Source organism: Sander lucioperca, chromosome 4 (assembly GCF_008315115.2).
Source record: "Sander lucioperca isolate FBNREF2018 chromosome 4, SLUC_FBN_1.2, whole genome shotgun sequence".
NCBI lineage: Eukaryota > Metazoa > Chordata > Actinopteri > Perciformes > Percidae > Sander > Sander lucioperca.
This window is the reverse complement of record NC_050176.1, coordinates 13926989-13952927: the sequence shown is the minus strand read 5'-3', so window position 1 is coordinate 13952927 and position 25939 is coordinate 13926989. Positions and strand designations below refer to the sequence as shown.

The 25939-nt window shown below is 42.0% G+C and overlaps 1 protein-coding gene across 1 annotated transcript in view; it reads right to left on the bottom strand.

Annotated features, from left to right (window-relative positions):
• LOC116042843 (xylosyltransferase 1-like) overlaps positions 1–24101 on the bottom strand; it is a 79036-nt gene extending 54935 nt beyond the window's left edge. The window contains exon 1 of the mRNA XM_031289245.2: positions 23695–24101. Within this exon, the coding sequence (XP_031145105.1) occupies positions 23695–23976 (282 nt within the window). The 5' untranslated portion in view covers positions 23977–24101. The remainder of the gene's footprint in view (positions 1–23694) is intronic.
• Positions 24102–25939: the final 1838 nt, after the last annotated feature.

The window sequence follows — 25939 nt, the reverse complement described above, 5'->3', positions numbered from 1 at the left end:
CACATATCAAGAGGTGGATGGTACATGTATCAGAATTGAGACACACCTCAAGTAAAGCCAAAGCAGTCAGTTAGACCTTCTCCGGTAAGCTACAATGTTTGCCTTGTTATGCTTCAGATTCCTCTCTTTACACACACACACACACACACACACACACACACACACACACACACACACACACAGCCATTGTTACACTATTAGTAATACCCACCAACACAGACCCACTGCTGTATGGCACTGCACAGGAGAGCTGACCACCACACACCTACTGTAAGAGTCCACAGGAGATTTAAGGTTGGGATAAGGAATGATGACAGAAATTATGTAAAGCCTCCCCTGGCTGACGCAAGGTTTTGGGAGGAATTGAGATAAGAAGAAAAGAATAATCGTCCTTTGCTGCAACCTTCTCTTGTTAGATTGAAACAAACGACCTGCTGTTGTTGTTGTTGTTGTGGAGTGCAGCGCTGAAATGGATGCCTTCTGAACAAACACTTCACGCCTGGATTACACAGTGTGGGCCTGGGTGCTGGAGTGTGGCATGCAAACGTTGGGGGGGCAATTCACTTTCATTTCAGCTCACTTGAAAATATAAACTGAAATTGCTGTTCATTTGCAAGTGATTGTTGTCCAATAGACAAGATATAATATCATTTTCAGTGCATAAGTTTTTCATTTTTTTAAACTTTAATGAAATCCAACTTTTTGAATTGATTGCAATTTAAAGTAAAGTGAGAGCTTATTGCACAAACGAGAGTGCACACTGGTGTAATATTGTCAAAGCATGCAGAAAACGCTGTGGCTGTGCAAGTCAATGTAGGCTGTGAAGGCTCAGTATTAGGGATGCTGCATCAGACTTTTTTTTTTTTTCATCCAATGCTGAAATTCATGCATGCCACATGGTGTTATTTCCATGGATCACTTCAAAGGGAAGTGGAATCAAAGATCTTGTGCTATACTAAAGCACACTGGCATCAGAGGCTCACTGATACTTGCCTTTTTCATCTTTGTTCCATGGAGACCTCTTATCTGTCTCTTGTCAACATGTCACTTAGTCATCCTTAATCTTAATCTAACCAATCTTGGTACCAGCTGTCCTTTCTTCCTTTTCCTCCCTCCCTCTTCCCTCTCGTTGTTCATCCCATCTCTTCCCTCTTCCATATTGACAATCGACACAATCGCCATTGCCGTCATCTGCTCTAATACACTCTACATGCAGTCCGACAGCATCCGTATGGTCCCGTCCTGCCCAGCACAGCAGAAACATATTGGCCCCATATGGAGCCTCCCCACAGGGGGAATGTATCTGGGACGGCTGGTGGAAGTCAGCAAGGACGCTAGCTACATGATGCTAATAAACCGGTGGCTTTCATACTGCCGTACAGTAATGATGTGGAAACCTTAAGCTGCTTAAACCGCAAGGTGGGACTATTTTGATTAAGCTCAGTAGTTTCCTGTTTCACTCTCTTTTTCTATTGTCAGATTTCCCTTTTCATTTCAAAGTTTCCCCAGGAAGTCTGAAGAATAGAACATCAGCCGTGTCACTGTTTTTTTTTTTTTACTTGACACCTAAAGCTCAAAACTTTCTCAGTTTGAAACATCATTCCTTTTATTTTCTTGTATGTCATTGCAATCTATCTCCATGTACTCAAATGGTAATATTAGGGCAACACCAACTCACTATGTTGTTGTAAAAGACCAATGTTCCATGCAGCAGTGATAAAAGAGAGCAGAAATAAGACAGCATTCGAGCTTGCGCCTCCTAATCTCCCCTCCTCCGGCTCAGCCTAACTGACATTTTCTTAATTTATTCCTCTCAGGATTCCAGCATTTTAATTAGGTCACTCCAAATCTCCTCCCACGCAGCGTTATTCCGAAAAACTTTTATTTCATCATGTTTGTCATTTGCCTCCTTCGTCTCCCATTCTCTTTCTTCCTTTCTTTTTTTTCCGCACTTGTCAGTTTCACTCAGCGGGTTAGCTTACTAATGATGTACGGTGCTTTTTCCAACCAAATCCTGGTGCTGCCACACGTAAGTATTGCAGAGGTAAATATATAAATGAATCGCGAAATGAAGTAAATGGACAGGTTTAAAGAAAGAACTTCCTTTTCGGTGTCTCTGTGGAAGAAAATTAAGAGATTTGTAAAAAAAAAAAAAAAAAGTCTAATTTTACATGTATATATAAACTATATGTATGTATATAAGTATATGTTGTGCTTCAAGTGTCTGTATATGTGCCCATGTATGTTTATGTAGGTCAGTGTTTACAGTATGCGTGCATGTAAATTCAGATTTTGCACAAGTGTGTTCTTGAGACCTAATACAAGGTTCCTACTGCTTATAATATGCACACTTAACGCCTAATAACCCCTCCATATGGTGATAGTCTAGTCCAAACTTGTGTGTGTGTGTGTGTGTGTGTGTGTGTGTGTGTGTGTGTGTGTGTGTGTGTGTGTGTGTGTGTTGTTAGTACATTTGTTCTCTTCTTTAACAGAAAGTGTATATAATCTGTAAATTGTTTCTTAGTGTGCCAGGAGTCCTGGCTTATCTCCAGCCTCCATAGAAACAAGAGGAAATTACTTTTCTACAAAGCGTCTGACAGGGCAAAATCTTTTACACGTCTTCCATTGGCACAGCAGGACGTTTACTATAAATTAAGTGCTTTGCTGAGGGGGTCTTACACACAACTGAGGTACAACATTTCTGGTTGCAATTTTCTTTTACGATCAGAGCCAGTAGGTGTAAGCGCCCAACACGTCAAGCTGACTGTTAGTGGTCGTTGAATCACTTGTAGTTCTGGTGGTGTGTACAGAACCATTGGCTCTAGTCTGACTTTATTATTCATGATGATGATGTTTTTGTGGATTAAGAACATGGTCTACTGTTACTTAGAATTACACCGACCCGACCAGAGCTGTTCATTAACAATAATTGCTGCAATGTTTACACTGGAGTACGGGGGATGAGTGTATGGCATAGGCTGTATGAAATATAGACGTAGTCACCGCGACGTCACTCAAGTGTTTCTGAAGAGTTAAAATGAAGCTCAAAGAGAGCTGCTCCCGGTTGCTCCGGCCGTCGCCATCTTGGCAGTGCCTGAAATCATGCTTATTAAAAAAAATGGGCAGAGAGGTGTAGTGAATGAAGCAGGCAGTCTATGCTCGCCTCTAATGACAGCAGCCCACCTGTCTGTTTTTTCTTCTTCTTTTTGGGCCACTCCCAAATACAAATGTGTGTAATATTTTACATTGCACTGACTGAAGACAGGTTGGTATTTATGTGCACCTGTAAACCTTAAAACCTGTAACAATTAAAATTATTGTTCTCAGGAACAACTCTTCCATTTTAAAAGAATTTTAGTTGAACTGTTTTGAGTCTTTTGTTTTTAACTCAAGTGTTGTCTCATGTGAGGCAGTTGTTTTTATTTGGATGGAAGTTCCAAATAAAAGAACGGTATGGTTATATTAAACCACTTCTTAATTAAATTTACAGAACAATTACTGTTTCATGATATCCTTTGTTACCCTGAAATAAAACTATATATACTCTGACAGAAGATTTTGGTCATATCTTCCACCCCACTTTTAAGCAAAAATGGCAAATATTTGCTGCTTTGAGCTTCACAAATGTGAACATTGGCTTCCATATAAAAGTGCTGAAATAGTTCAGTTGGGAGAGTGTTAGACTGAAGATCTAAAGGTTCAATCCAGGTTTCAGCAGCAAATGTTGACCCATTATCTCAGGGCAGCAGTAGGCTTGCTAACCGAAGGGTAAAGTCGGTATGGAGTGTGGACTGCTAGCTGGAGAGGTGCCAGTTCACCCTTTAACCACTGGCAACATTAGCCTCTTTCCGACCAAGTAGTTACAGGAACGTAGTTATAGGAACAGTCCACTTCTAAACAGTTCTACTAACTACTCTCCCCCAAAACCGTTTTTTTCTATTTGCATTCATACTGGCAAGTGGCCATAGGAGCTGACCTTTTGTTATTATAACACAGCCATCTAACCACCACTATGCGGGAAAGAGAAAAGACCCTGACCTGAAGTAGGAGCTGAAAGAGTTACAGGAACTGCGGCCAGAGGAACTTAATAATCATCAAATTGGTCCAGTCGGAACAGGAGAAAAAAAGGGTTCTAGGAACGTTATGTTCTAGGAACTGCAAAAATCCCTCCGGTCGGAAAGCGGCTATTGTGAGATGTGTTGTCTTTCTGGAGTAAGCTGTAATGGTGAGACTGAGACTGAGACTGAGATAAAGCAGAGGGATTGAGATGAAAAAAGGAGATTCAAATTAGAAGAAAAAAAAATAAATGTATTTATTTAGTGGACACACTAATCCAGTTCCTTTAGATCTTACATTCTTGACAGTTCCGCTGTTACTCTGAAGTACAATGCAGGAAAAAACATAAGGCTGAGGAAGTCCCAATGTTTCATGAATGACTGCACAGAGAGACGTTCAATATAAGTATTTCCTGGCTGGGTTATGTCTACTTCTTTTCCTGTTATGGGGAACAGAATGTAGCCAGGGGAAATTCATGTCATCCATGTCCACTCGCTCATACACACACCACAAATATATATAAGATATGAAAAGGCACAGGCACTCAGGAACAGGCAAATGCATGTATACCTGCCATTCCCACGCACACAAAAAAAACTCATTAATTAGCTTCTTCTGTCTGGCCCTCTCTCTATGCTGGTCTAGCAGAGTGACTCTCCAGTCCTCTAGAGGAATGCCAGTAAGATCCTGTTCCACCACAGTCCGACCACCACCAATCACACTTTCCTACCACAACTCTGAGCAGTTCATACTGCAATACTGGTCTGGTGACTGGGCTCGACGATGAGAATGACTCAGAAGGCCCAAGAATTGCTAATCCATGACCTTCTTAGAAAGATAAGCTGAGAAAGTCGGCTCTATCTTCACCACACTGCAGTGAGGGTCATGAGGACCGAGCTCTAGTCTTGAAGTCTTGTGTGCTCAAGGGTTTGGCTAAAGCGGCTCCCTGCAACTGCAGGATCATGCTTCTGCGCTGTGTTGAGAAGAGATTCGGCCAGATGAGTGCAGTAATTATGTTGTTAACCTTGGCAAGTAGTGGAAGCTAGCTGATTATTGGTACAGCTAAAAGCCCGGAAGCTGAAGGCACGGCTAGTCGGCTACAGTGGTGCACTGTGTGGCAAACCGAAACCAGGCTGGGGCTAAACTCCCTCTGTCTGAGAGGAAACTGTTAAAGAGCCATACAGAGCCCCCTCTGTGTGTGTATGTGCGTGTGTGTGTGTGTGTGTGTGTGTGTGTGTGTGTGTGTGTGTGTGTGTGTGTTTCAGCAAGGAATACCTTTGCTGAGGTTCACTAGGTTCAGTCACACTGAGAATGTAAAGACTGCTTTGTGTGTATGTGTCTAATCTGTCACAAATTTACCAAATCACTAGCCAATGTCAACACAGATACACATATATACACTCCATTTGGATTAACTCAGAGCCCTCTTCATTGACGTCTGACATCTTTTATAAACTATTTTTAACCTCCAAAACCTCGCAGACTCTTGGTTAAAAAGTCATCCTGGACAAATCATTTACAAGCAAACAATCAAGCAAACCTTCTCTGTTCCCACTGTGTGTGGGAAAGACTTAACGATTATATCAAGTAAAACAAATTCTAATAAAAAGTGACAGATCAAGCCCAATGCTTACTTGTACATACGGAAACCATATGGGCCTGTCACCACAGTAAAGACAGCTTCTGCTGCACTAATCACTTTGACATAGCAGATGCACAGACTGAGGCATTATTGGCAAAATTAAAGCCCCTTTCACAGTGTGAAACAGCTGTCCAAAATGTGAGAGAACGGGCTAGAGAGAGAGAAAAGGGGGAGAAATGGAGAAAGAGAGGGTATTGAGGAATAGAGCAATTGCCAATAGCCAGACCCTGCAGCGACTCAGATCGGATCCCCCAGAGTTGAGGATTATGTTTTTTTGATCCAGATTTTAGGCTGGATTTAGGGATTGCTCCTCAAGCTGGGCCAATCTGAAATTCTGGGTTTGCTCGATGATGTCATATTTGTTTGTATGTGTGTGTTTGTGAGAAACAAAGAGCAGGAAAAGTGCTCACGGCCATCGCTTGGTATTCAGAGTACGTTTTCGGTTGGTGCCAGCCACAGAAGGAGCAGTTAGCCGATCTGGCAGCATCAATTTGTCAGCATACCCAAGCAAAAAATCCTCTGGGGCCCCTGGGAACTAAAGCAGGGCACTGGCAAGAGCACAGAGGGCCTACGGTGACCCAGCAGGTGCTAAATACACACAGCTGTACGCAGATATGAAAAGCACACAAAGATGGACATATCCTTCAACGAGTGCATGCATACTAACAGTGACAAGTTTATGAGAAACGTACATATATATTCCCACTTACACAGCCCTCTCCCCTCATCAGCGCAACACAACGGCATAAACACACACACACAGCTGCAGCGTTATATTAACAGCTGCTGTAGAGAAGGGTCAAAGACAGTGCATGTCATGCAGCCTGTGTCCTCTGAATCATCGGGCTCGCTGCAGGCTGGGACGCCATGTGGAGCGCACACACACACACACACACACACACACACACACACACACACACACACACACACACACACACACAGACACACGGGAGAACAATCACCTTCCCTGACCTTTGATGTTCAATGCAGCATGCACACATCTCCTCATCCACACCCCACTTCTATACACACATAAAGAGTGTGTAGAGCCACAGGGCATCATAAACTCACAGCCTTTAATACACTAAAAATAAGTAGCACAACACTGTTCTGGATTTCTGTACATGATATATATCAATCAATCAGACTTTATCAGCACTTTTTAGACATGCAAATCTAGCACAAAGTGCTTCATACAATAGTAATAGTAATTTCAGCAAATTCAGTAAAGTTTTTATTTTATTATTAATTTATTCAGTAAATTATAAGCTACATTCCGAGTCTATTAAGGAACAAAGAAAGAAAAGTGAGAATGAAAAAGCAGAATAGTTTTGAGAAGATAATAAACATCACTCATTAATCTCCACTGCTGCCACTGGACATGCCAGTGAAAATATAGTCCTATTTCTTTTGATTATTCTTCCCACCTTAGAGCAACACGCTCACATCAGGCAAATAGTTACCAACTCATTACAGTCCTCCTCTATTGCTGTTAAATTGCAGTCATTTGTGTCTCTTAGGCAAATAGACTAAGTGCTAAGCAAGCAGATGTGCCCTGGCTGAATTATAATAGCCTTGACCAAATCTCTTTCTCAGCCGTTAAAGACAATTATGTCTGCATACTCTATATACCTCTGGAAAACGTGCATATGTGCAGGAGGCAAATATTAATAAACACAGTAACTTAGTCATACATCCCTACACCTAGCCTGGTCCTACCAGACTCTCGTACATTTAATTTGTACAGAGAGTCTGGCCACTCTCCACTGACAAGTGTTAACTTCCTTGAAGGCGGGTACTCTGTTGAAGTTTAAAACTATTGGATCTGCCCAGAGCCACTCTGGTAGCTTGGCTCTGCCCTCCTACATACTGTCTGGTAGAACCAGGCTAACAAGAGGGGAGACAACAACAACTATCGGCTTAGGATCGCTAGCGTTCGCCTTAGCCAACTCCTCCACCACTAACGGAGCGAGCTGGAAAATCAAACTTTTCCCGAACCCCGTGGGGAAGAAGGCCACAACATCATGGCCACTAACAAAACTCAGCAAAGATTGTTCTTGCTCGGGCTTTAACTTCTGGATATTCGGCAGCGTTGTCACAATGGACCGCATCTTTCTCCGCCGCCATTATGGAACTACAACTCAAACTAGCGCATGTCACGGCCTCAACGTCATCGTTCTCAGCCACTCCCTTTGTTCGCTGATTGGACCACCAAATATTTGACCAGAGAAAATCCAAGAATATACCACAAACCCAGAAGGAGTACTGAAGGAAAATGAAAATTGAGCGGAAGTACGTAGGAGGGCAAAGCCAGGCTACCGTATACCCGCTATTAAGCTACTATTTTGCATGTACATGTATGGTATGTGGTTGGTGTACTCACATTTCAGCCCCATATAAGCAGTCAAGCCTTGTATGAGACATTACCAGAGGAGTGCAGTGAGACCTACTTGGCCCTCGGTGAAGTGAAAAAAAATATCCTTGTGGATAAAGTGAGTTACATAAAAAGATTGTTGTAGGCCTATTTGCCAGAGTAAGTCACAGCAGTTAAGAAACTTGGGGACAAAGAGAGAAGTGTCACCCCTCAGAGCTAGACTTTCAGGGGGGAAGAGTGAGAAAAAAAGAGCAGTATTGTTCTTTGTACACACACACACACACACACACACGTCTGGCTCTGTGTGTCTTGGAGTTGATTAACCCTCTGTCTTAGTTTTTTTCCCCTTTACACCACAAAGCCTTTTTTTATACTTTCCTCTTAGTTTTACCAACTTTCCAATATTGCTCAGCTACAATTTTATTAATTCTCATCCTTTCACACATTTACATGAACATGCAAAAGCACACACACTCACATTCCCTCACCTTTAACACACTGGTTGCAAATGCCATCGAGGGAAAAACACAGGCCTTTATGCCCTATGGACCTTTTATGTGTGTGTTGGAATGCATGAACAAGAGAATATTGTGCAACAGAATCAAGAGTTAGGAAAAAGAGAGCGCTTGTGGGTTCAATGTTTTAAGTGTATGAAATTCCAATCATTTTCCAAAAAGAGAAACTCAAACCGTTGAAAATGATCAACCTTCCCGCTTCCTGCCATAGAAGCATGAATGCCTTAAGTACGTTGAAAAAAAGCATTTGACATTGTGCTCACATAATCACCCATCCTAATTATCTTCTCTTCCTCCCCCCCTCCATCTACGCACTCACTCTTTTCTTTTCGTACATTGTAATTTCTGTATACCTCTGAGACATGCCGTCCAATCAAATGGAAAAGAAACGGGAAGGATGGTTGGAGACAGATGAGAGGAGCGAGTAGTGGTGAGGACGGAGCGAGAGAAAGGTGAAAGAGAGAGGAAATGGGAGTAAAACAAGTGGAACGAGTGCAATTGACGAGAGAGAGAGAGAGAGAGAGAGAGAGAGAGAGAGAGAGAGAGAGAGAGAGAGAGAGAGAGAGAGAGAGAGAAAGCGGGTTGACTCCGGCGGCGGCGGGGTTGAAGCGTCTGCCGAGCGTTGCTGATGTGATGGCACGATGATGATGGTGATGATGATTCACCGCTGGTAGGAAATCAGAGAGGGAACGTTTTATTACCACAGAGCTCAATTACAGCGCAATTTCTCCCCGCAGCGGCAGCCTCTGCAGGGCTCCTCGTTGAAGCTGATTTGGGAGGCCTGCGGCGTCTGGAGGACCAGTGAACAACTCAGCGGTGCGGTGAGATGTCCCCACTCGAGACGGGAGAAGAAGAGGAGGCAGGAGAGGACGCCCGGGGAGTGGAGGAGTTGGAGCAAGCGGGGAAGAAGAGGGTGAGGAAGCAGTCAAGGAGAAGGACGCAAATGAAACGGCGTTAAGGCGTGTGTCTGCGTTAAGAACTCGCGAGCAGCTCTGCCCTCGAGGTGTTCGGCAGAGTGGAGACAGGCAGGAAGGACGGACAGGATCTAAATGCACTGCTGAGAGAGAAAACACCTGTTCAGTAATGAGTACGAGCTCTCCGGCTGCTGCTGGTGGTTTAACATGAATACTGAAGAGCAACTATTCATGTGGTTCACAGAGTGTTTTATAATTGTATTTACTCTCAAAGTGTGTGTGTGTGTTGTGCATAAGCCAAGGAGGAAGGAGCATGGAGATAGAGGCCTTTGTGTACCTGCAAGCATGTGTGTTTGTGAGAGGGAGAATGTGTGGGTGAGTGTATTATTGTGTAATTTTTTATTCTATGCATTCTGCAGGTGTGCGCCTTTAGCACCGAGAGGACGCTGAAGAGTGTGTGTGGGAGTGTGTATGCACTTGTATGCATTGGTGTGGATGTTTGCAGGTGTGTACATCTAACTACGTCCTGGCTGTCTCCAGTGTACCTTCCAAACATCCCGTACAGAGGCTGCCCTGAGGCAAAGGCATCTGCTGCACTGACCTCACAGCGAGGGATTATTTAACACAACCTTGACCATAAACCCAAACCTCAATTATTCTCTCAATCTACCAGGAACTGTGTCATGTGTATGTACCAGTGGCTGAAAAATGAGGTAATTCTGTAGCTATTAACTTCTAGGACAAACACCACCCTTCTACTACTTCAATTAAAGTGCTTATATTATGCTCATTTTCAGGTTCATAATTGTATTTAGAGGCTATATCAGTAGGCCTGCACGATAAATCGTTCTAAAATCGCGATCTCAATTTACCCCTGTTCACGATTTAATTTTTAAAGGACTTAAGATTTTTTTTTTCGATTTTAGTTTTTCTCCTTCAATTAATTTATTAAAAGCATTTGACATTGACATTAACATGTTTTAATTATGTAAAGACATGTTCAAGGAGTTCAGATAGAGCCTGTATCAGGGCCATATTTAGTTCAATGTGTTATAGGTCACTATTTTTGGTAGCCTACTGTAGTTAAATGGCCAGTATGTACTTTATTTTCTTTATTCATTGAAGCCTTTATGTTTACAGGCTTGTGGTGATGCGCAATGTGCTATAGGTGCCAAAACAAATCGTGGCAGAGAATCGTGATATCAATTCTAAGCTAAAAATTGTGATTCATATTTTTCCCAGAATCGTGCAGGCCTATATATCAGAATAGGTTTACATGATTCTATTTTCAAAAAACACCATATTTTTTGTTGCAACATTGCTGCAGCTCCTCTTTTTGAGCTCTCTGTTTTAGCTACAGAGTGAGGCATCTCATTTCTGTTCCATCTTTGTTGGGAGTTGCTAGGTAAGGACTACTACCCAGCCAGAAGCAGAGTATGAAGGCGTACCACGCTAGCAGCTAGGCAAGCATTATGACGTTCGTCACGGAAGTAAAGGCTGGACTACAATAGAGCTGTTTGGAGCAGTTTGTGAACAGTGTTTTCTGTTGGAGATGGTAAGTCCCTTTGGGGTGGACTTTGGGCTTTTTCACTTTGTAAACCTATAACATGCACAAAAAATATATATAACACAAATGCCAAAAAGCATAATATGAGCACTTTAAGGTATTCTTAACGGAGACTGGATACTAATGTTACCAATGTTTCCTTTAACCAGCCTTTTAATCAGTATTTTTACATTAACAATAGAACAAATGACTGAGTAAGGTGAAAGGTGTGTAGTGGCAAACAGATTATTCACTCAGAATATTCAGAATCACGACTCCAAATGAATGAAAACGTCGCTCTGTAACTGCTGTACGTGTGAATAAGCTACTGTCTGCTAACAACTTGTTCACCATATCGTTATAAGGTGATCATATATCAGTGTTGTCTTTACAGTATGTCAAACTGCTCAAAGGTTAAAAAAAACAAAAAAAAACAATTAATGCAGGTTTAAAGTTGTATTAAACATTTTTCCATATTTTTTTAGACCAGGGGTCTTCAACGTTTTTTTAAGCCAAAGACCCCTTAACTGAAAGAGAGACGGAGCAGGGACCCCCTACTACATATATTGTATAAAATGAAGTAGCATATTGGGCCTACAATAACGTATAGGGCGGCCTAAAAGCCTTTATACATACCATTTTTGCATAGAATACTAAGCTATTTAAATAGCCTTTATAATTGTTGCCATTATTTAATAAATCCTGTTTTCATTTTAAAACATATATGTGGCACAGTGAAATCTTTAGGATTGACTGTATCTTTGGATGGCTACCTTAGTGACTATATCTTACCAATAGGCCAGTAAGCCTATCTTCAGTGGGGATTTATAGTTGCTAATAATATGTTGGATTATTTCAAAAACTTTCAAAAATCAACAATCATTTGGAGGCCCCCCTTCATTGACTCTGAGGACCCCCTAGGGGTCCCCCCAGGGATCTTCAACCCCCTGTTGAAGATCCCTGTTTTAGACAATGTATATATTGCTTATCTGCTTACTCCACATTTTATTTGAAATTTCAGTTGGAGTGTTGGTGCCAATTTGCCTGGGTCCAGAACTTTGAATCTGCCCACTCCACCGAGTTCACTGATTCGTCTGGCATCATGACATGAAACAGCAGTTGAAAAAGGAATCGATCCTATGAGCACCACGGGTGGGACTAACGGCGTTTGTCAAGCTGTCTCAATACGGCCCAACATCGTACAGTAGTTTGTTTTTACTTCGCTCCGCTCCATTCAGTATGTTGGCATGGCTATGCATCAGTGTTAATTTAAGATTAAGTTAGATTTAGGTGGAACAGTTGGTCTGTTGTGACTGGTTAGGGAAAATTGAAAACCCCCTCACCCATGGATATCAGTTAAAGTGTAAGCAATGTCAGACTGATGATGGAAACAAAGTGTAACGAGTTGACAATTCTATATATATTTAATTGGGTAAATATCAATATGCTTTTCTACAAAGAAGAAGCCAAAAGTTCTGAAATATTGAATGTTGTTCAAACACAAGTAGACATACATGAACATGAACTGTCTGATCAGATTCAATAAGATTCATAAAAAAAACAACGACCAGACATATGATGCCAAGTTACATTACTTGACAGTTTTCGATACTCGGTGCTACTCGCACATTTCGGTAACAAAAAAAAGCGTTGAGGTTCAAAACCCGACCATTATGGAAAATTGTAAAAGCCTTCACATAATTGTATAGACATTTCTCTGCATTTATGATGATGATTATTATCATTGGCCTTCTGTACCCAAGTTCCCCTCATTTTAGGGCATTGGACTCTCTGTGTTGTTATCATGTCATGTCATGTTATTCAGATGTGGATAATACAAAGAAATATCCAACAGAGGCAAGTGTCCATCAGGGTATATATTTAAACCTGTGGAAACACAACCCGTTTTAAATGGCAGTGCAGAACTGGGATTATTGGGCAGATTGCCTCAACCATCCTCTTCAGAGTAATCCTGAATCAGAGCTCCGATTTAGAGATGCTTGAAAAAACCAGCTTGATCAGTGTCTTGGCATCAGCTTACCTCTAAATCCTAAACTTCACCAACAGAGGGGAAAATTACAGACCTGATCCTTGCACGCTTGGAGGCCATTTGGCCATTTGGAAGTTTCCAAGAGACGGTATCCAACTACACAGTCTTTGCCAGCCGGGCCCAAGCTACACTAACAAGCCTTCAAACCAAACCGGGTTCCCCTGAGGATTATGCCGGGATTTGAGTCAACGTCGGATTTGTAGAAGGGATGAAACGTTTATCTTTTCTTTTCCCCCCCAACATTTCTTCCTTTGGCTTTCTTCTGTCTTGCATATCTGTCTCTCTTTCTCTGCCTGTCTCCATCTCTCTTTCTCCTCTCACTTTCTCTTCTCTTCTTAATCACAGATAGAGACAAGTCTTCTGGGCTGTTGGCATTCAGCTCCGGTACTGAGAAGAAGAAAAAAGGAGGAGGAGGAAGAAGAAAAGCGCTGCTGTCAGATCCTCTCCTCTTGCTCCATGGGACTGGAAGGACAAAAGCTTTCTCCGACAGGCCGGATCGCCCCTACCCAGCCGACGTGTCATCACCCTGTGTGCTCACCACACTGCCACGTACTCTTTTCTGTTTCTGTCACAAACTCCCCTGTCTTATTAGAATAACACAATACATGAGGATTAGTGCATGGTGTGTTGAGGAGGAGATAGCAAGGCATGCTCAGTGTCATTAGTCTGTGTGGGTGTGATTACATGTTCATGTGCATTTGGGTGTTACATGTGGATCAGTGTGTTGCATGTCAATGTTGCGGCACTGCAGCAATTTCGGAGAAGTGGGCAATCTCCCGTATACTTCCGCATCGACATGGCTGTCAAGTGTTTTTCACTGTGATGTGACCATTATGGTTGAGAGACAAACACATCCTCTAGTGTCTAATGAACCCCTACAGAAGTATACTCACTGTGAATGCTGTCAGGGCTACATTATAGATGCTATAGATACAGTACACTCTGTGATAAAAGCTGAAAATCTGCAACAAAAAGGATATATGCCACTACAGTCAATTTGACCTGATGGGAATGCAGCTTCTCATCATGTCCCGCCTTCCAGCTTAGCAGCTTTACACCATAAGAAGAAAATTCACTTGTTGTGTTCAATTATAGAAAAAACATGATCCTCCCTAAAATACAAGTCTCCACAGAATTTGTGTATCAAAACACAATCAATAAAACACTACATTTTTAACAACTGGTGCCCTTCTGCTGGCTATAAATAATGATTAGTGTTAGCCGAGGTTATATTTTAGCTACAATAATTGTCATGTTTTATGCTAATGAGGAATTGGTAAAAAAAAAAGCATTTGTTGAATACTGCATGTTACCTCAAATTCAGAGCTTGTAAGGCATAATTAGAAATTAAACTTAAAAGAGAATTCCACATAGCTCTGTTTGGAAATTTGGAGTGCTGGCAGTAGCAAAACAAATGAAAACAATCGGTGCTGCCTACACCATGTTATCCCCCTGCTAGCGTTAGCACCTAACAGGCTTAAACAGGGCAAGTTTTAAACATGTTTTTAGCCTCTAAACATGCTTGAAATGTCATTACAAGTTACTACCCATGTGCAGTGATTCCTTCTGAGGGAACACAGCAAATTTGACTGGAATATTGGATTGTATGAGTTCGACAATCAACTAGTGTGGACTTGACCGGAAAACAGGAAATAAACAGAGGTATGTGCACTGGCTGGATTAACACAATTTTTATGCAAGGGGGTAAGCGTCTCCTCACAACCCAAACCTCCTATGGCGCCATTTTGATGCTAATAAGCCATCACCCCCCGTTAGCATTCCATTGACTGCCATTCATTTTGACGCCACTTTGACAGCGAATAACTTTACATCTGAAGCATTTAAAGACTTTATTGGTCCATTGTTTATTTCTAAAGAAACACGACAATGTATAAAAGGCTCCATTACCTTGTATCTCACGTTATGGCTCCGTAGCAGACGTTTTTGTAAAAATAGGCTAACGATTGTGTCATAACCACGCGACTTACTGTCGCACAGTAGAGGAATTACCGTATAGTACAGGAGAAGCTCGCAGGCAGTTTCGACTCACATTAGCTGTTTAAGTTTAATTACTAATGTTAACTAGCATTTTAGTTAGCAATAATTAGCCTGTGTCCATGTTATCTCCTTACATATACCTACACTCTCCGTCTCTGCAAGATTGGGAATGATTGAGATTTCTCTCGGCACAGCTACCAGAAGACTTACAACTTTCCGACAGGTTGCTCACGTCACATTTACGTCGTCTCTCTCAGTTGGAGGCTGCGCAGTAACGCTCGGCGCTCACCGGAAAAGTGCTTCTAATATCCTTCACTGGTCTCCGTCCAGAGCAACGGGATCTATTGGTCCATTCTATACTGTCTATGCTTTTATGCCTTTCTGTCACATCTACTGCAGTCAGATTCGCTGTGTTCCCTCGGAAGGAATCACTGCACATGAGTAGACACATTTCGAGCATGTTTAGAGGCTTAAAACACATTTAAAACTTGCCCTGTTTAAGCCTGTTGGGTGCTAACGCTAGCAGGAGGATAACACGGTGTAGGCAGCACCGATTGTTTTCGTTTTTTTTGTATCTGACAGCACTTCAAATTTCCAAACAACAGAGCTACGTGTTGAAATTGACCAGAATTCTCCTTTAACAGTTTGAAATTTAAGCAACGTACCTTTACTTATGATCTTAAAGCCCCTAAAAACTTCATATCTTAAAGAGATACTCCAGGATTTTATCATTGCTGTTCCATGTGGATTTATGAGACAGATTAAAGAAAGAAATCCAAATCTGTGAAGCAGAGGTCGAGATCCTGATTTTTAGTCCCTAGTATGGGTCAAGATCCCAAAATGCTGGAGCCTACATTTCCTGTTATGCAACTGGAGTCTTTTGTGAGACCCTCCCTTGTTGGTAAACAGTCACTTATTTCAAGCTCCACAGACTTTATTAATTTCCAGTCTCCAAGCCCAAACTGAGATAACCCTAATGACACCACGATGACATCATCAGGGCTATTTTCTCAAAGCTGCTGCAGAGCTACAGAAGAAGACATTATACAACCGTTTTAACAGTAGGAGTGAACTATCCACATGGAGCTGTTCTCCTTTGAGTATTTCTTGATGACATTAAATATTCATTATTAAATATATTAATATTTAAAATCTATAAAGAAATTATTACGTCAAAAGTAATTAAGTTGATTAAGTCAAAAACTCAGTGTATCTACTTCCACAGTGTGTGGGTGTGAATTGACAGTGCTTGCAAACAATCCAACAAATGTCATCACACTTTGATTTAAAACTGCTAAACTGATTGGTGCACAAATACATGACACCACTTTTCCCCAACTAAGCCACGTCTACTTCAAACCAGTTTGAAGACAAAAGCACAGACACAGTGTGGGGTGGTGATGGCGCAGTGGCTATGACACCTACCTTTGGTGTGGGAGACCAGGGTTCGATTCCCACTGCAATACATCAACCAATGTGTCCCTGAGCAAGACACTTAACCTAAATGACATGTAATGTAACACAGAAATCTCTAATGTGAAATAACCACATCTGTTCTAACTTTGTCAGACTGCTTTGCATTTATTTAGAAAACTGTTGCTCATAATAAGAAGCTGATTGAAAAAATAAGTTTTCAGGGGCTTCAAATTCAGCCTTTTTCTCAGTTCAGATTAGGCTCTGAGACTCTGAGGCTCTGTGCATGGTCTTAAAAATAAGAGTAATAGATAATAATAAGAGTCTTAGTTTTCACAAGCTATTTCATTTTGTTTGTATTGAAAACTGTACCTAAGGACCCAATATCACATCCCATCTGAAAGCCCAGTGGCTAACGGAAACTAGTGTGTTCTCCCACATTCAGAGACTGAATCTTTAAATCTGTACGTAGATATATTTAAGTCAACAATAATCTGATTAAAGTTCAAACCACGGCAATTAATTTACAATAGTGTCCATTGAGTTAGTTTTTTTAAATGTTTTTTTTTAAATGAACGGTTCAATGTGATGATTCAAAATTCTGTAATTCAAGTACAACAGTTCTTACTGATCTCAATTTATAAAATACAGGAGATCTATTTAAAGGGATAACCCTGTAATTAGTAAACAGCAAGGGAGTTGAGCTATTGGCCTAATAACCCCTCCATATGGTGATAGTCTAGTCCAAACGTGTGTGTGTGTGTGTGTGTGTGTGTGTGTGTGTGTGTGTGTGTGTGTGTGTGTGTTTGTGTGTGTGTGTGTGTGTGTACAGCCTTTTATCCCTGCACTAAATATCAACATGGATACCCGACTTCAGATAAAACTAATTCAGCTCCCCATCAGCCTCATCTTCCTCTCTCTCTCTCAGGGCTGTCTGCTAAGCCTCTTACCTATGGGATTATTGGCAACGCTAGGTATTATATAGCTTCATTCATCTGGATGATGCGTTATTAATGTGTTGGGGAATGAAACCATCTGTAACGGCAGCAAGGGATGATGGGTGGATGAGGGCAAGATTGGGGGGGGGGTTGGGTAAGAGGCAGGCTGTCTCACAGAGGCAGGAGAGACGGCTGGACAGAAGTGGTGGTGATGATGTTGTGTGTGTGTGTGTGTGTGTGTGTGTGTGTGTGTGTGTGTGTGTGTGTGTGTGTGTGTGTAAGGGGTATTTGTAGTATTTCTATGATTTGTTTGAATAGACCTGACAGATAAACGGTACTCATGATCTTTGATTTTTTTGATCAAGCTGAGCACAAAGCACACACAGACACGCAGGCATATACACAGTCTAAATGAGGAGAAAGGATAGTAAATTGCGGCTGTGTTACTGTAAGCCTTCTCAGACATGCATATTACTCTGTAAATGTACTGTCAAAAAAGATCCTGAGTTTATTTTCTTATCCTTTCCTGCCCCTTTCAGACATGACATCTGTAACATTTCCATGTTCATATATCTGTTAAAGTAATGGGATTTGGGTGATATCTTCAAATTGTTTTGTTTGTCTGACCAACCGTGCAAAACCAATGCAGCCCTGTGTATTCAAACTCAAAATATGTCATTCAGATGACATAAATTGAAGAAGAATAAAAAAATCTATTGCCTCTGTCGCAAAACTGCCAAGTACTGAAAGTTGACACTGACTGCTTGGTCAGAGCGCTTGCCTTCTCATGCTCTAATCGCACATGAAAAGCTCTTGTATGGAACTTTTGATGAAATACTGAATACTAGGAGCCATTTATTATGTAGAATACTGTACATTGTGTGCTGGTGATACACCATCAAAACACTGTTTGCTATTAACTTGACGATGCAGTTATCCATTTGCCCTATTAAATATAATACTGTAATGGAACTTGCTCTCCTCTCATCTGCTCAGCAAGAGTCAACATACTTGGCATGTCTGTGAGTCATGCCAGCATGTTTTCTGCTGTATTTGTAGTATTTCTAACATCCCGACCCTTTTACACTCAGAGAGACAGCGGAGGACAGTGAGAGAGACAGAGAGAGAGGCTGCTGCCTGTGCTGTCAACAGATTACACGGATACCACACTGAAGAGGCCTGCAGTACTTTCAGCACCTGTGCTAGAAGTGTCTGTGTTGTGATGTTTGAGCTGCTATGGCTACCTGAACCTCGGTCTACAAACAATCTATGGTCTTTTTAAGGATTCAACTGATATTTTGCATATGAGGAGGATCAGCTCAGTAAAATAACATGACAGGGTTCTAATGGTATACTGCATTATGATAATAAAATGTTTTTCCTTTGCAGGTGTTTGAAGGATTGTGTCATGTATACAAATTACACTACAACATCAAAGTGTGTCTGGGTTTTCCTTGTGTCTCTTTCAAATCTGAGGTGCGTACTTCCTCCCTCAGATCTGAATACGTTCCCACCTCTCTTCGAGACTAACGGCACTTGAAAAAGAAGCTCTCTGTTTGCGAAATCACGACAGATGGATGGCCTGATGGGCAGGCTGTACTTTACTTTTCCCTCATTGCAGGTTTTACAGAGTAACACTTTATTGATGTAATGATTGGGACGTTTGAAATTTCAAATCACACAGTGCATCTTCTGGGTGTCTCCTGACTGTAATTACGTATTTTCAAAGGTCTGTTTAAAACAGAATGGCTAACACCCAGAGACGATTTACTTTCGGTGAGTGCCAATTTAACTGCCAATTACCAATGCTAAAGTGGCTTTGCTATGATACAAAAAACAGCACAGACAGTGACTGGCACATAAAATGGCACTGGAAAAAACTGCATTGCCTGGAACACAATGTAAGGATCTAAAACATGTGGGAAAGATGAGAAACATGGTTTTGTTACAAGGTGAATGAAAAGACTTTGAGGGAATGAAAAAAATGAGAAGGCTGGATTTCAAAAAATGGAGTACAAGTAGGGCTGGGTATTCGTTTAAAAAACTCAACTCCGTCAAATACACCACGCTGGACTTCACCACACCACATCACATTAAATCGAAGAAGGCTTGTGGTAATTGGCTGCAAGCAAAACCATATAGTCATTTCTTTTTTGATCTGGGTACAAAAAGGATTGAATACAGGTATCATTTGACTGAAGAAGTTTCTATACAACTTGGTATTAGAACTAAAGATTAATTGATTAGTTGTCAACTATTAAATTGACCAACTATTTTGATAAGCGATTAATCGTTTGAGTAAAAATTATCTGATTCCAGCTTCTTAATTGTATACATTTTCTAGTGTATCACTCCTCTTTAACAGTACATCATCTTGGGCTTTGGAAAACACTGAATTTTTTTTTTTTACAATTTTCTGATATTTTATAGACCCAACAACTTATTGAGAAAATAATCGACAAATTAATCGACAATAAAAATAATCGTTAGTTGCAGGCCTACTTGGTACTGGGTTATTTTGGCGACACCTTAAAGATATTGTGTACCCATACCTAGCCTTAAGTACAAGGCACAACCTGCTTATATACTGTACATTTTGAGCATGGAAGCCCATGTGGATACATTTTCAAAAAAACTAGTACATTTTATCACACATGCTGTGAATTTGGAATTCGAACAGTTCATTACAAACCGAATACTTGATTTATTCCCACGTAATCCCACTTGATTTATTCCCACGTTCACTGGGGAAAAGGAAATTGAACTGTGTAACTATAAATGTGTATGTGGGTGTGCGTTTGTGTGGAGCTGCTTCCCTGCATCCACGTATGGACATCATTTTGGGTGTTTGTGTGAGTCAGCAGCTCTGTGATCATGGACACAGTGGGATGAATCACATTGTGGTTGTGGTGGTGGTTGGAGAACAGAATGGTAGCAACAATGGATTTCAGCAAAGCTCCCAAATGCAAAACATATGTACAGTGCATTGTTAATTGTACTGTACAAGATTAAAATTCCAATTACAATCCCAGCATGACCGAAGCGTTTCCAAAGTTCCCTTTAATGTTAATTCTGACGGTCTTTGACAAACATCTAAGAGCTCATTTATTCTCATTAAATCATGAAAAACAGCCTCAAAGACTTATATTGTAGTTAGTATAAGTTGCCACCACCATATAAGAATAAGTGTTATCTGAAGTTACATGAGAACATTAATATCTGGCTATTTACAGTCACATATGGGAAACCCCACAAAGCTGATTTCTTCCATTTTATGCTTCTCTAAATTTAGTGTTTCTCTCTTCGACACAGTGTACAACATGTTCTGTCAGTCTCAAACTACCTCAAGTACCTGGCACACTTTTTTGCATCTGCAGCAAGTGAGCCACTGTAAGAAAATACTTGTGGGGAACATCTTTAAAATAAAATATAATGTAAGCATGTCATGTATGTATTATCACCATACTGTGGAAACATGTAGAAAAAAACTCAGAATGTGCATTCTCAGATGGATTGTAATCTTTGCCGTAGGAAACCATTACACATTAAAAGTGTACATCAGAGGTAATGTTACATGTAATACCATGACTAACAGGGAAACTCTTTACAACATGTGTGAGCTGGACACCCGCCGGGGGGCACATGGGGATCATGACAGTATACGACTACCGCCGGCAGATGGAAAGAAACTGCTGACAACCAGATGTGGATTTTGGAGTCAGACGCTTTTTTTAAACCTTTACTCATTCTCCCGCTGAAAGTAGGTTGGTTTAATTCTGGCACATTAACCGTTTTTCACACCGTCACTCGGACAGCCTTAATAAGCACCTATTAATAATAATTGTGATGCTATCTCCTGTAATAAACTGATGCCAGGCAAAACAAGACAGAGTAGTTAATAAGTATAGGATTTTTTATGGGGAATTTGCAACAGTTAGCCACAGCCAAGACTTAACACTCACAGCTAACATAATGTCATTGATGTGATTATTTCCAGATACATAAGGCAGTGGCGATGTGAACAATAAGCTGTGGTGTCTGTTGGACTAGAGAAGAAAACATCTTCGCTCTCTGGCAGCATTTCCCTCAAGAGACACAACAGGAGACCACTAATGACAACTGTAGCCCCTGCCTGCTGGGATCACAATAACACATCCAAAGCTATGCATAATATTTCCATCCAACACAAGTTATTACACAGAAATTCTGCTATTGTCATACTGTAGCTTCTGGCTCATTCTATTCTGGATCAAAGTGCTGCTATCCCTTCTCTCAGGCATAGTGCCTCATATAGCATCAGTTGGCGCCTATGCGTCACCCTTAGGCTGGACATCTCTGTCTTGCCAAGACATACAGACACACAGACAGACACACACAGACACACAGACAGACAAACACAGACACACACACACACACACACACACACACACACACACACACACACACACAGTAAGAAAGAATTAAAATGCAGTGATTAACCAGTTGAGGGAACGCATGGGGCCCAGGGCGACCAGTTGAATGTTAAGAGTCTGGGGGCCACAGAACTGCAGAGAGCTGGTTGACAACCTGACAGGCAGGCAGCAGGCGAGCTGACTGGCTGGTTTACTGACTGGTATACAGGCTGTGTGAAATGCCTCAAGGCAATGGAGGGATGAAAGCTTTTCTTTGAAAAGGTCATGGGTGCTGATCCACTGTGTGTTTTAACAGTGAAACACATGTGGACCAACCGGTGTTGACGCAGTGTGAATAGGTTCTGACACAACTGATCCCCAGCTCCTGTTAAGTCACTGTATTACTAATTCATGTACGGAGCAGGAATATTGCAGTTATTCTGTACAGCAAATAATAACAATACCCTAAAGTGTTATATCACTAATGAGTCCCTGCAGGACTATTACAGGGATATTACAGTGATATTTATTCAGAGGATTCTTTAACTGTTAGGGAAATAGACTCAAATATATCCCGTCCTTTAGCATGACTTTGTGCTGTGGAGATGCCGGCAGGTGGGACAAACAGTCCTACCAGATGAAGCGAGTGAGTCACTGTAAAGTCTGCAAAGGAGACAGATGATACAGTGCACAGCTCCGAGTGACTGACTGAGCGCAGAGGCCACAGTGTATCACACTACATCAAAGCCGGTTATCTACTGGTTGCATGGTGGCTAAGGAGTAGGCTATACTTGAATGGCTGGCAGCTTTGCAAAGGGAAAGCGCTGCATGCTTGCCAGGAAACAACTGTGTCCAATTTCTTTAGGGCAGCCTATTGCTTGAGAGACCACGCAAACAAGAAGCTTAATTTTGGAGAATTTAATTGCAGAGATCAGGTTGTGAAAATTAATCACATGCTGCGCAGAAGCACTGTACAAATTACATGACCCGCTCTGTGTGTAGCCTCCAGGGACAGGTGGAAGCAGTCAGTGGAGTCTACAAATACACATTTGGATTTTTGGGAGCAAATTCTGAAATGTTCAATGAGCAATGCATGGTATCAGCTCCTCTACTTCTAAATGGAGACAGTTCCTCAGGCTTCCACTTTAACTCAATTTATTCGTTATGTGGGTCTGTATGTTTGCTGTGGCTCCACAATCACATCTATCTTGACCTGTGTGTCTCAGGCTGCCACTACCAATACAAGGGGTTGTGTTTTCACAGACAGGTGACTAATCTTTGTACACTCATCAAAAACAACTCTGAAAATTAGGTTATGTTTCAATTTGGCCTCGCTCAGACAGTGCTGCTGAGCCATGCAGCTACTGTATTTGACTATAAATACCAAATAGACCGTGACAGGTATGGGCTACAACCCAGTGACTCCTCAGCTACTATCTTATGGAAGAATTTACCCTGTTGTGCTATCATTCTGCCCTGGAGTGAACTAACATGCTGAGTTCAGATTTCATACTCAGCTTTGGCATTTTAATCTGGGCTGAAGTGCGTTCATTTCAACGGCGCAATGTGGCTCCTGTCCTCAGCAAGCATTCAGCTGAGGATGCTCGGAGTGAAAAGGGCTCGCTTGCATCTGTCTTGCTTCAGACACGCTATCATTTCCTTACGAGGCAGCCTCCGTTCAAGTGACAACAGTCAAACATTCACTCATTTTGAGGCCCGGCCGTGCTTTTCTCCTTAAAACGCAAACTGAAGATGTTTTGAACTGCCTGCCAACCCCTCCGCGCTTCATCCCCGGCAAGACAGTCTATTTTTTAACTGGGATATGATATGAATACGTCGGTAGCGCATCTGTCTTACCGGCTGCTGTATGTGGCGAGATGTCCCCTTCCCAGGCGGAGGAAGATGCTGCCGCTGCCGCGGGACCCCGTGCTGGAAATAGTCGCTGCCAGCGGCTTTGTTGCCTGCGAACCGGTCCCTCTTCTCCCGCACATTGGAGCCTCCGTTTTCCCTGTCTTCGCCGGAGTCGAGGCTGCTGAAGTTCCACACAATTAGCGTCTGCACGAGCAGCACCGTGAGGGCTGCTATCAAGGCGGACCGCGACCGGCGGGCCAACCTGCGTGCACACAAGCCGCCAACCATCTTCGCACCGGGCTGTACGGAGCTGGAGGACCGTCTGCTCTGCGCAGCGCGACGGGAAGAAGCAGTGGAAGTAGAGGGAGGACGAGGACGAGGAGGAGGAGGAGGAGGAGGAGGGAGCGAGGCTGAGCTTTACGGTGGCGGAGGCGAGGAGGAGCATCGAGAAGGAGAGGCACAGGGCCCCCGTGTGGTGAAAGTCGGCGAGAGGATGTTATGATGCTCTAGGCTACTGTAGGCCTACCACTCACTGTCTGTTCTCTCTGTGAGTGCATGTGTGAGGAGGAATTAGAACCTACGTTTTCATTTCCAAGAGGGGATTCTGATAATGACCAAGTAGACTACCCTACCTGCAAATGTGAAATTTACAATGCGTAGGCTATATCATGATTACAAGCCAGAGAGCAGCACTATTTTTCGGAAAGACGCACTGATCCCAACATGGGCGTAGCCAGGAATTCTGGGTTCCCCTGCCCTGATGCAATTGCCTCGGGCACCTTTTAACTAACTCAAACATCCTAATGAAATTTTTGTAGGGCTTCTCTAACTTTGGAAAGATTATTTCCATTTTACACCCCACTGGCTGGATCCCAACTGGAATCCAATAGAGCTGGTAAGTCCCGCCCCTTCCGCTAATCGCCCTGGACCTCAAAGTGGAAAAACCGTCAATGCAAGTGAATGGGAGAAAATAATTATTTTCTGTACCCGTTTGAATTTTGCCATGAATGTGAACATATGTTGTGTGTGAATTTTTTATATAATTTTTCGTGTAAAGAATGCTTCAATTTAGCGGGTAGAATTTTGATACGGTTAGACTTTGTGTGAGAGCACTTTGTGGACTACAGCTCTTCGCTGCTTTCGACGCGTTTTATATACGTCACCACCACTAGCACATGGATCCCGCTAAACATGGCTGTGTCTTTGGTGCACTTCACCGCATTCTTTCAGGGAGAGGACAAACTAATTGAGCGTGGTGAAAACCACTTCAGGTCTGGGCATGTGGAGGGGTTTAAGTTCGCAAGTGGGGAGATGGTCGGCGTTGTCCACGCCAGTCGAAGAGAAAAGCGTTATAATGTTTCGGTGAGTTTAATAGCTAACTAGCACGTTAGCAAAATGCTAGTAGCAGTTACTGTAGCAAAAGCAAAGCTTGTTTGAATGGTGACATTTGGGTACAAAACACACAGGCATCTCGATCTGTCTTCATAGATTATCGCACCGTGATTTATGGAGGGAAAATGCGTTATGGGGTGACGTCACATATGCGACATGTAGTCTTTCTAGTTTTGTCTTTTCAACAACGGCTAGCCGAAGAATCATGCAATATACTGTCAAACTCGTTACATGAAAAATTATATAAAAAATTCACAGACAACATATGTTCACATTCATGGCACAATTCAAACGGTACCAGAAAATAATTATTTTCTCCCATTCACTTGCATTGACGGTTTTTCAACGTTGAGGTCCAGCGGGGTTTTACGGAAGGGGCGGGACTTACCAGCTCTATAGGAAAATGAACTTGTTCTTCCCCTGCCTCCCAGGATGTAAGTTACAGCTGTGTGGTGGGAGCTATAGTATGAATTCAGAGATTTGTCCCCTGTGACGCCCTCCCTGGTTGAGTGTGCCTGGTCATTTGTTCTTGCTCCTTTGCAGATAACTGTTAGGCAGTGCTGTCACTTCCAATTCTACGAGCTAGCCTACTATAAATGATACCACTTCACTTGGTAAAACTCCCTTTTGCGTTTAGTTTCCTTATCCCCCACCCCAACATCACATTTTTTACATATTTGTTTCCCCATTTCAGACAGTGCCACTTACTTCAATTTTAGGCAGAGTAATGACAATTTTAAAGTCATTAACTCTCCTCCAATAGGGCTTTTTCACAGCACATTCGACATGTAATAAAGAAATACAGGGATTATTTGGCTCCTTCACAACTGTAATTGAGTTTATTACACCTTAGTGCTTC